The 11,752-nt window shown below is 43.1% G+C and overlaps 1 protein-coding gene across 1 annotated transcript; it reads left to right on the top strand.

Moving 5' to 3' along the window:
- Positions 1-840: 840 nt before the first annotated feature.
- ZIC1 (Zic family member 1) lies at positions 841-6,196 on the top strand. Its single transcript, XM_083739740.1, has 3 exons — positions 841-2,752; positions 3,869-4,032; positions 4,936-6,196. Exons 1-3 carry the CDS (start codon positions 1,762-1,764, stop codon positions 5,131-5,133), a joined length of 1,353 nt encoding a protein of 450 aa, XP_083595866.1. The 5' UTR covers positions 841-1,761; the 3' UTR covers positions 5,134-6,196.
- The last annotated feature ends 5,556 nt before the right edge of the window (positions 6,197-11,752 follow it).

Here is an 11,752-nt window from a genome sequence, read left to right on the forward strand (position 1 = left end):
CTTTGGGGGAGAAAAATACAGGCTTTTTTTTTTTTTTTTACCTGAATGAAAGAGGTCGCGTAAAAAAAGAAGAAAGAAAAACAAGAAACAAAGTGCAGGGAGATACAATAACAACACTACACTACACACACACACACACAAACAAGCACACAGGCAGAAAGTTAAGCGCTCTCACCCACCTGCCTTTTGATGGGTGCTAAAAAATAATTCAGAAAAAACAAAGTGATGGAACGTTACAGCCGTTTCCCCACAGAAATCACGCCTGATGTTTTAAAGCAAAATCTAATGTAACCAACACCTGCGTTCTGGAGAGCATCTGAAAGAAAACAAGGAGGAAGCCCAAATGGAAAAGGAGCAAGTCACAAAAGGACTTCCCTGGGCAACTCCTTAAAAAGTTGTGTTGTTCAAAGATCTCGATCTCCAGGAACCAAGCATCACCATCACAAGAAAGAAGGAAAAGATAGGCACAGGAATAACATCTACATCTTTCTCTATCTCCATAAAACAGCTATAGAAAAGAGAGCTTTGGAATATTGCCGAACCGAAATATATATATATCTATATTATATATGTTTATGTATATAAAAAGTTGCTACTCCTGTACAAGCCTGTTTGTCAAAAGCGATGTCAATGCGCTTCACAATACCTGGGATTGATGAGCTGAGCTGGCCAATCAGGAGAGAAGGAAGGTTTTGCGCACCCTTAGTTGGAGAGGAAGGAGGGAGTTGCAAGCGAAAGTGGGAACTGCCAGGCACCAATGATCAGCGACGTCGGTCTTTACGTAGCTCCTCCTCCTTCTCCCATTCATCAAGGGGGGGACGGTGTCGTCTTTTCAATTCATTTATCTGCAGGAATGATTGCCGCTATCAGTCTCGCGTTCACCGCCCGGCTGAGGAGGTGAAAGTTTCTCCCCAGGAAGATAAACCGCAAAAGACAATATTGTGCATGATTTGCGCCGTTTTTTTTTTTTTAACAAAGCAGGGGGAAAAAAGGAAAGTGAAGGGGGAAAAAAGCCCAAGGAGGGGGAAAAGAGACGGAAGGGGGAAAAGAGTGCAAGAACTGGAAGAGAAGAGAAAATTGCTCGCTAGTCCGCTACATTCCTCTAGCCTCTTTTTTTAAATTAAAAAAAAAAACAGAACTGAAGGAAGTTTAATTTTTGTTTTGCTCCCCCCTCCCCCGTCTGAGCCTGTTTCCTCCTCTCTCTTCACCATTGTTATTCGCGAGCGGAGTCTTCTGAATCCTTTCCCTCCTCCCCATTGAACCCCCCTGAAAAAGTGCAGTCCGAGAGGCGAGAGAGGGGGCGATCGGTTTTTCTGTGCGCGCGCCGATGTCTTTTTTATTCTTATTCTCCAATTTTTGCAGCTTCTAGATTTCTTCCGCGGGCTCTGCCCACCCCTAAGCCCTCACCCACCCTCTCGTTTTGTGTGTGTGCGTGCGTGTGTTTTGGGTGCGCGGATGCCGAAGGGGGAGTTCCTGATGTGGTCGCTTTAGTGGTGAACGTCGCGCGGACTTTTGCAAGAGAAAGAGAGAGAGGCTGCTTGGATTGGCGGCGGCGGCGGCGGCTCTCTTCCTCGTCGGCTGATCCGGCAGTTTGTTGGCTGCTGCTGCTGCTGTTGTTGCTGCTACTGCTGCTTACCCCCACTTCTTCCACGTCCTTTCCCCCCCTTTCCTCCTTAATTTATATTTTCTTAAATCTTATTTCATTTTTGCATCACTTTTCCTCGGCGGTTGCTGCCGCAGCTGCCTGAGAGCCGGGAGAAGATGTTGCTGGATGCCGGACCGCAGTACCCCGCCATCGGAGTGACGACCTTCGGCTCCTCTCGCCACCACGCCACGGGCGACGTGACGGAGCGCGAGGTGGGACTGGGCATCAACCCTTTCGCCGACGCCGGCATGGGCGCCTTCAAGCTCAACCCCAGCAGCCACGAGCTGGCCTCGGCCGGCCAGACCGCCTTCACTTCGCAGGCCCCTGGCTACGCGGCCGCAGCGGCGCTGGGGCATCACCACCACCACCCGGGCCACGTCGGCTCGTACTCCAGCGCGGCCGCCTTCAACTCCACGCGGGACTTTCTCTTCCGCAACCGGGGCTTCGGCGAGGCGGCGGCGGCGGCCAGCGCCCAGCACAGCCTCTTCGCCTCGGCAGCCGGCAGCTTCGGCGGACCGCACGGGCACGGCGAGGCGGCGGGCCACCTTCTCTTCCCGGGCCTCCACGAGCAAGCCACCGGCCACGCGTCGCCCAACGTGGTCAACGGGCAGATGCGCCTGGGCTTCTCCGGAGACATGTACGGCCGGCCGGAGCAGTACGGCCAGGTGACGAGCCCGCGCTCCGAACATTACGCTTCGCCGCAGCTGCACGGCTACGGCCACATGAATATGAACATGGCAGCCCACCACGGGCCGGGGGCCTTCTTCCGCTACATGCGCCAGCCCATCAAGCAGGAGCTCATCTGCAAGTGGATCGAGCCCGAGCAGTTGGCCAACCCCAAAAAGTCCTGCAACAAAACTTTCAGCACCATGCACGAGCTGGTGACTCACGTCACCGTGGAGCACGTCGGCGGGCCCGAGCAGTCCAACCACATTTGCTTCTGGGAAGAGTGTCCCAGGGAAGGGAAGCCTTTCAAGGCCAAATACAAACTGGTCAACCACATCCGAGTCCACACGGGGGAGAAACCTTTCCCGTGCCCTTTCCCGGGATGCGGGAAAGTCTTCGCTCGCTCGGAAAATCTCAAGATCCACAAAAGGACGCACACAGGTACGTCTCCAAACCAACCGACCGGGCCGAGCCGCCCGTTGCCTGTTGAAGCGAACTCTCGCGCTTTCCAAAAAGGAGCCAGTTCAAAACAAATCAAAGGGGGGAGGGGGAGGGAGGGGGATTAGGGAAGAAATATAAGGGTGGGGGCTCCTTTCTTAAACAAATCCACACCAAGAGCCGGGTTCAGTTCAGCTGGTGAATTAATTGGCACTATAAACCAAACATTGCTTTTCTTTTTATTTATTTTTTTTTAAGTGGGAAAAATCAAATGTACGGTAGGGCTCTAAATGTTTCAGGGGAAAAAAGGGAGATTAGGGTGTGGGGTGGAGGGGGAAAGATGGCAGCGATCTGAATTGTTAAAATTTATTGGTTTTAATTAATTGGTAGTCGAGGGCACTGACTGTCTTACAGTGAGAAATCCTGCTAAATATATGGCTACCTAACCTCAGCTTTCCTTGCTATCTATTTCTCACCCTCTGTAAATATTTAATTATGTGGGGCTATTGTAAGTAATCTGAGCAGTACGAGTTTATGTATTATTACAAGGAAACGTGGGGGCTGGGAACGCTGAAATCACTCGCAAATCACCAGCTCCCTGTTCTAATATTTCTTGTGTTGTCTTTTCCTTCTCCCTCTCCTTTTGGAAAAAGAAATCCCACAACCTGTCGTGTGTTTATCTAATTTTTTTTTTAAATCTAAAGCTGGCGCTATTGTGATTTGAACAGTTTAATCAGAAGTGTGCAATGCACTGCAAGTTTAATAACTAATACTACTGTGCAGCTGTGGAAGGTTATGTGTACACTACGTAATAAATAAGGAAAGGAAGGGAAGGTAAACAAACGCCAAATTTAGCCATAAAAGTGGCAACAAACCTTCCCCTCCTTCCAAAACTGTGTGCAAATGTACTCCTTTGCCAGGCGTTCATTTTCTGGTGAGATGCCACAGTTCGCTGTTTAAAAGAAAGATAAGAAAAATGGGGAAAGAAAACAGGCTTTGATTTAATTTACTCTTGTTCACTAAAGTGGGGGTTAGAATTGGCTGTAGGTGTTGCTCCATACTATAAAAATCTAGGTGCCAGATTTCCAATTAGGTCGACTTTGTTTGTTTTTGTAATAGGTGAAAAACCCTTTAAGTGTGAATTCGAGGGCTGTGACAGGCGCTTCGCCAACAGCAGCGATCGCAAAAAACATATGCACGTCCACACTTCAGACAAACCTTATCTCTGCAAAATGTGCGATAAGTCCTACACGCACCCGAGCTCCCTCCGAAAACACATGAAGGTAAATGCTAGACGCAGTTTCCTCCCCCCCCCTAAGCTTCTCTTTTCATTGGGATCTGCTTGGGCCGGGTGGCCTTCGCCTCTCTCCATCCACCATCGACTTTACACACCGCTATTTACTGGAGGAGGGGGGAGGGAAATAAACATTTATTCCTTATAAACAGTAGTTTATACAGTAGTGACGCGACGTTCCGGACAGGAAACTGGGAAACTAGCCCGTATTGTTCTGTCACTCTGGAAAGGTTTATTAAAGGAGAAGTGATTACGTTGCTTAAAGGCGTGGAAAGTCTTCGTTTCTGGAGACCCGGGATTCCAGTCCTTTACGCTGTAAATTGTCTCACAATGGATCCCGGTTTGGGCTAGCCTGGGGTTGTGCATTGCTTCAGGGGGAGAATTTAAAGAAAAAGACTCGATGGGGAGTCTGAAGGGACACAGGCAGGCATAGAAACTCTGGGTTTCTTGTTCAAGCCTCCGCTAGGATATCGTTCTTCTTTTGTGTATCCCAGGGCCGTATTTATCTTGCATGGCAGTTCCCTGAAATTAGCTGAGAACAGGCGATCTCGGTGTATAGTTAAGTTAAGAGCTCGGCGTTTCTATGAGATCAGCCAGCATCCTGATTAGCGAAGCAGTATTTCAAACTTCACGCTTCCCCCGCGCCGCCACCCTCCCCCCACCGTGGCATTTAGAGTTCAATCTGTGAGCTCAGCTCCGTGATTTAGCATGTTGGGCAAGTAAATGGGCCAGATGCATACGTGCATATTGTTTGCATGGGTATAACAATATTTATATATTTATCTAGCCAGGGGTGGGTGGGTGGGTGTGCACCCAGCGATACACGTATATCTATGTGTGAATCCACACACACTTCAAGCATTTCCCTTTGTTATTCATTTCTGTTTTCTAGGTCCACGAATCGTCCTCCCAGGGGTCTCAGCCTTCTCCCGCTGCCAGTTCAGGCTATGAATCTTCAACCCCCCCAACAATCGTCTCTCCATCCACAGAAAACCAGACCACAAGCTCCTTATCCCCTTCATCTTCAGCAGTCCACCACACGTCCAGCCACAGCACGCTCACGTCAAATTTTAACGAATGGTACGTTTAAACAAACGAACAAACAAATGCAAATTCAACCTATTTAAAAGACTCCAAAAATTAATGAACACTTTGAAAATCGATCTTTTTGTGTGTTTTGATTTTTTTTAATGCTGCCCATAGACCCAGGACCGAATCAAATCAAGAATTCTCTCTCTCTCTCTTTCTCTCTCTCTCTTTCTATCTATCTATCTCCCGCTCTTCTTCAATTTCTGTTGTTTTGTTTTGGTTTTGTCGTGTTTGGGGGCAAAGGCTTGGAAAGCAAATGGTTTTTTTTCTAGAGTGCGTGAGAAGAGCAGGGTTATTGGGCCATCTTGCCGATGTGCAGGGCTTTTTAATGGAACCACTGACTGGAGTTCTTCAACTGCATGTCTCTTTGGGCAGCGCCTTGTTTTCTGTAAATACAGAAATACTAGCTTACAATGTACTGTTTGATTTTGTAAATAGTTATACCACAAGTTGAATAAGGGGATACGTGAAATTGTGGTCTTTGCATATATATGTGGGGGGAGGGGAATAGGGGAGGGGGATAGGGGAGGAGGTTGAAAAGTGGGGGGGAAGGAGGGAGGAGGTAGCAAATCATCTATTTGTACTGAATGGCAAGGATGTTCTAGTAAATGTGTACCAAAATGTGAATTACTTTGTATTATTACAGTCTAAACGTCGACCTAACAGAATATTATTGGTATTAATGTGCTTTTTCTTTTGTATAAAGTGCAAACATTTCGTCCCAAAGTCCAGTCTAAGTAGTGCAGTAAAATGTTGTTACACGTCCTGTCAAGAAATTCGTATAGTGCAAGCCTGGATCTGCGTGTCAAACTGTTACATTTGTTTATGTAAAGTGGTATTAAAAAAAAAAAAGCTATAAACTATAACCTGTCCATTGCTTTTGGCAAATACAACCACATACTGTATATACTTCCTAATTTCCATATTTATCCGCATGTAAAGGTCCGGTTATACATGTTACAGATATTCAATATTTATGGCTAGAAGAATTGGTATGTACAATTTAGTTTACAGAACTGTTTGGTAACATTTCGTACCTTATTAAAGATTCTGAAATCCCATAATCCGTGGTAGGAATCCTTATTGACTAAGGCTGCTGCTCTGCTGCAACTTAGCTAGTTTTCAGAACAGTATACAGACTGGACCAAGAATCCTGCCCCATGACTTCCACTCCTTGTCCTACTGTACTACCATTATGTCATCACTAGACCAGCAACTTTGATATTAATGTGATAAATTGATGTGCCCCTGCTGGCATTTAGGGTAGGATGTAATTAGTATTATATAAATCCCTATGAAACAAAAGTTTTGGGCTGCAATATAATTTAAATGACCGTTGCTGACTCCTAATAGTAAGAATAACAACAACTATAGCAGAGTAGCAATAGATTGCATACGACCACGCAAATCTTGTCGGGGGAGGGGGAGGATGAGGTGTTGCCACAATATCTTAAAATGGATTTGCTCTTTGCTACAATCAGTAATTGCGAAAGTAATTCATATGTTTAAATTTGAGAAGCTTTTAGGTATCATTTAATCTGAGTCATTTGAAATCCCAAGCAAAGTCTTTTTTATTCTTGCAAAGCCTTCTGCGATCCTCACCTCTTACCCCCAAAGCCACACCATTATATTATATCCCTCTGTTTAGATGCTCCGTTCTGTGTTTGCAGTTGGTCTATTTTTTTACTATAATTTTGCCAGAGTTGTTCCTTACAACAGCAGCAAAATAAAACAAACCCAGAGAGGGTGGGAGGGAGTTTATGTAGTTTGATTATCTCTTTTATTTCCCCCCATTTACTTAAGAAATTCGTTCCATTGGCTGGCGGTGATACAGTAAATTTGTAAATGAGAAGACAATATATATTAAAAAAATCTAAATTACTTGTGCTTAATGACTGTGGCAGAACGCCTTTTTCTCTAAATCAGATTGTCTTTCTTGCAGTTTAGTTTGATAGATTTGCAAGCTGTGGTGCTTCCGTTAACTTAGCGACGCTTGTAGGAACCGCTAGGCTTTGTTCCTTGGTGTAGGTTGCATGATCGCCCCATTAAGCAGACAACATATCAACAGACAACACAGATCATGAGCTCTCTGTGTTTGGGATATTATGTCACAGAGTGAATTGCACCTGCTGACCTCTCTTGTAGGCCGAGATGGCATTTTAACAGCTTCTTTTAAAATATGGATATATAGATATTTAGAAGTTCAGCCGCAGCATCAACGGCGATGAGGATTTGGGGATAGTGAAGCTGGTCTGGATCCCCAAGTTATCTCAGTTCTTAATACGCATGTCTACTAGCTACTCACAGTATATATTGTCCTGGTACGTATTATTTTGTGCAGGATTTTTGTAAACAGAGTCATGGGGGAAGGAGAAGCTTGTGTTTTGGTGTTTTGCTGGAATGTTTTACTTAAATCTACATAGGCCTCTCTGAACCCTTAGGAAGTAGGATCTGGGCCGCGGAGATGTGCTGCGATGTCTTAGAGATCTTTTCAGTCGGAAAGAAACACCTAAGAAATGGTTAGAGCCTGTTTTGTGTTTTGTTTTTTTAAAAAACTTCACTTCCTAGAAAATGTTATTCTAATAAGAAGCTCATTTATAAGCTCCTTCCAGTGCAAAGAGCGCCACCTTGCAGGGCCTACAGATACTGAAAGAAGTTCGAGAGAACCATAGAGGCTGAGCCACAACCCGGAGGAACTGCGGCCGAAAGACACGCTGGGTATTCATTTAACCCTAAAGAAATGCAATGATAAAGTTTAGTCGTCTCCAGACCGTTAGCCTTAGCGGGAAAGTAGCAGTTTCAGCGATTTAGTATGCGAGCCTAAATGGAAAAGGAAAGAAGATATAGGGCAATATACAATATTATCTTCCCTTACCCGCCCACCACCAGCATGATTGAAAGGAATCATCGGTTCATTTTTACAAAATCCAGAAGAATCTTAAAAGATAAATGCCATAGCTTCTTTGGGTGTAGATTTTATTATTCTTCTCCAGTGGTAGTTTGTTTTAGAAATATGTTTTATCTGAATGGATTGCCTGGCTACCAATACCGAGTATTCTGTCATTTTCAAATCAGACGATTTTGAACATCATTAAAACTAAGTTCTATCTATGCTTGAACTTGTATTGTAACACCCCCCCCCGCCAAAAAACCCCCCATAGTAACCCCACGACCTATAAAATAACATGTTTCTTGGAATAACCAGTCAGCCACACATATTTGGTTACACAACTCAGCGATGGGCGCTAGAATGTTTTAAAAGTTTAATACATTTAATTACAGTATTGCATCTGTCTGGTTTTGAACAGATAAATAGACACGCACTATTTATATGTATGTGTGTGTTTATACACGCGCACACACACTCACACATATATGGAGAGAGATCGTGGCTTCTTGTAAGAATGCTTAATTAACTCTTTTACTGAATAAATCAATACCTGGCGAAGATCATTTTTTAAAAAAAAATACTTGACAAGAATGCTATTAAGAAGAGAGGTTGCATTAAATGGCCTTTTAAACTCCAACCCAGTCTCTCATTGTGCGGGTACTTTTAATGTCTGCTTCGTGAGATGTATATTTCATACTTTTCTTCATGGGCTATTAGGTATGGAAAGACGTGAACGCTGGCTGAGAAATATGAATTGTTAGAGTCTATTTAGCAGAAACTCCAGACAATGCAGAAGCGGGCTTGTGGGGCATGGAGAGCCGCGCGTTTGGATTATTGAGGCAGCAGCCTGTAGCTCAGATGGTGTTGTTTTATTCCCAGACTCCGCGTCATCTTCCAAAGGATGTAAGATTTCTGTACGCCAATGCGGAACCTTTGAAGACCACCCAGAAACACTGTCCAAAATGTGTGGATATGATTATGTTCGTGCGGGTTTTATAGGCACACACACAAACCGCAGGTAGACTTCACTGGCTGGAATCCTGTGTACATTTACTTGGGAGTAACACCCATTTAACTTAGTATAATTTACAGACGAGTAAACACGCAATAGACAAGATCGTGCTTTTATCATGCTTGCAGGCAGAAGCTGTCTGCAACCTGAAGTTTTCATAAATATTTACGTTTTAAACTATTTTTTCCCAATGCTATCAATCACCCTCCCATACTTTCTGTAAATAGAAAATAGGAGCCCGTACTTGTGAGATGTAATCAGAAGCATACTTTGAAGTAAAAACCACTGATGTTAATACGATTAACTTTTGAGTATACATGGTTCTGTTAAATCTTAAAATTAAGCTTTTTAAGAACGAGCTACATTCGGAATAAAGGGTAGTGCAAGATCACGTGGAATTTCGACAGTAGTAGAGTGGCCAATCTGTTGCATGCTTTACAACAGGAATCATTTTGTTTACAAACATAAAACATAAACGACGATTCTCTCTTGTTGTTGTTTAAAGAAGAATTTTGCTTTGATCGAGAGCATATTTCTACCCCAACCCTAAATAATGCAGATTCTTGGTTTCCGCCTGACATTCCACTGAAACGACCAGAAAACGAAAGTCCATTTTGAATTATTGATTTTTCAAGGAAATCTGACTGAAATTCCCATTTATTTCCCTGTAAAATTCAATTGAATCTACTTCCAAGTAACTGTTTAGGATAGGAGTCTAAGGGCAGGAGAGGGAAGAGGCAAATGAGAGGGCAAGCTGGCCTACAATGTGAGCTCTCCAAGGGAGGCGGGATGGGAAAGCAGGGGTGGAATAGTTCTGAATAATAAACTTGACGCATGATTTTCTTTGAAGTTAGTATCACAACCCCCCGAAAATCTATATGGGAAGATCTATATTTCTGGCAGAGGAGTGGTAGCTGGCGTCTTTTTGTCGAAAAAGGGAATACAGTTGTATTTAAAGGAACTGAGCGCAAGAAATGGACGGGCACTTTTACGCTTTTTCTACTTCATATACCTCCGTATACCTACACTATCCACCTATAACCGCATTCGTGCCCTGTTCGGTGTATTTATTTACTTGGCTGTGTTTATGTAGACTTTATGCGCACATTAATAGACTTATCCTGCTCGAATGACGTAAGAATAAGAAGATATTGACCATTCACCAGTTACAAAGAGTTAAAGAGAGTCAGATAACATTTTCGAGAAGAAAGCAAAATAAGGGTATGAAGGTTTTGATGGCGGGTTGTGGACAAAGGGTGTTTGCAGAAATTAGATTATTTTTTTTTAATTTAAAGTAGGCAGAGGACAATTTATATATCACTCAGAAATCCTGACAAACCCACTTTTTTTTACACCTGCTGAGATTCCTTTACATGGGTTTTCGACAGGGCCTCCTAGTTATGGTTTCCCCTGTTTATATAAAACTTTTGTTTGGGAGCTAAAAATATACCAGATACATACATACCTGTTATCTAATGTGCATCTAATGGACAACTATATGGCTTAGCTGTAAATTCCATGCATACTGGTTCAAATCACATATTTCTGCTTGTTTTGCGTTTGGTAACTTCGCATTTTAATTAATTTTTATTTGGCTTTCCTCCCACATTGCCTTTGATGCTTTTTTGTGTGGTCTTACCGTAGTACACTCTCCCCCTCCCCCTCTTTACTCTGTCTCTCCACCACACACATGCGCGCGCGCACACACACACACTCCTCACTCTTAGACGTTTGCTACTTACTCCACTTGTTAACTCAAGTGTGTGTACATGTATGATTGTAAAGAGACCAATATAATAAAATAAATAAATGCTTACTTTTCTATTCATTTTAGAAAATAAATAGGATGTGCGCACGCACACGCACACACACATTATGCTTCTTGTGTACAATTGTAATATGCCCATTTCTTTATTTTATTGTGTATATCTAAATCTATCTTTTCAATCTGTTTCCTACACGGTACATAACACAGTACATAAGCACTAGATGGTCAGGATATAAATCTTTGTATAAAATAATAAACAAATAATAAACAATTCCAAAATAATAAGTCAATTCAATCTTTAAACCCACCCTTCCCCTTCTAGGTTCTGTAAGTCAGGCCTGCTTCATCCTCGATTAACAAGAAACAGGATCATGTGAAACCAGAGGGCTATTTTTACCGTGCAGCTGGAAGCTGTCATCAATTGGTAACATTTATTTCAGCCTTAGAATGATAGTACAAAATAGCATGAAGTTTCCAGATGACACCCCTATTGGAGGCAGTGTTTTTGAAGAATAATAAATCAAATTAACTACCCAATCATGCTGGCTTCTCCAAGATAATGTGTGTGTGTGTACACACGTTATCCTGGGAGAGTCCTGTATTTATATATGTGTAGTGTGTGATAATCTTGCTTGCTAGGACACGATCCGGCAAAAATAAAGCACTTTGAAGTCACATTTATTTCAGTGGGAGTATGAAGCATGGGTTTATGCCCCTTCCCTTGCAAGCAATGTGCTTAATATTGTTATGCATAACAATTATTTAAATATGGATTATACAAGACAGACGTATTCAATACCTGTGCTTGTTTATGTTTGCGAATGTCCTTCTACGACCCTTTTTTTTGACAATACTTTTAATGATATTCATTATGTGCCACCCAATTCGGTGATTTCTCATGTGCGTGCGTTTTAAATCATTACAATTAAAAAAGGCAAAGGGCAGCGACA

This window comes from Podarcis gaigeae (assembly GCF_964106915.1).
Source record: "Podarcis gaigeae genome assembly, chromosome: 5".
Taxonomy (NCBI): Eukaryota; Metazoa; Chordata; class Lepidosauria; order Squamata; family Lacertidae; genus Podarcis; species Podarcis gaigeae.

Excerpts from the sequence above, each read along its gene's own strand:
- ZIC1 (XM_083739740.1), top strand. The coding sequence starts at position 1,762 with ATGTTGCTGGATGCCGGACCGCAGTACCCCGCCATCGGAGTGACGACC. Across the intron at positions 2,753-3,868 it reads CCACAAAAGGACGCACACAG|GTGAAAAACCCTTTAAGTGT; the intron begins GTACGTCTCCAA and ends TTTTTGTAATAG. Across the intron at positions 4,033-4,935 it reads CCCTCCGAAAACACATGAAG|GTCCACGAATCGTCCTCCCA; the intron begins GTAAATGCTAGA and ends TCTGTTTTCTAG.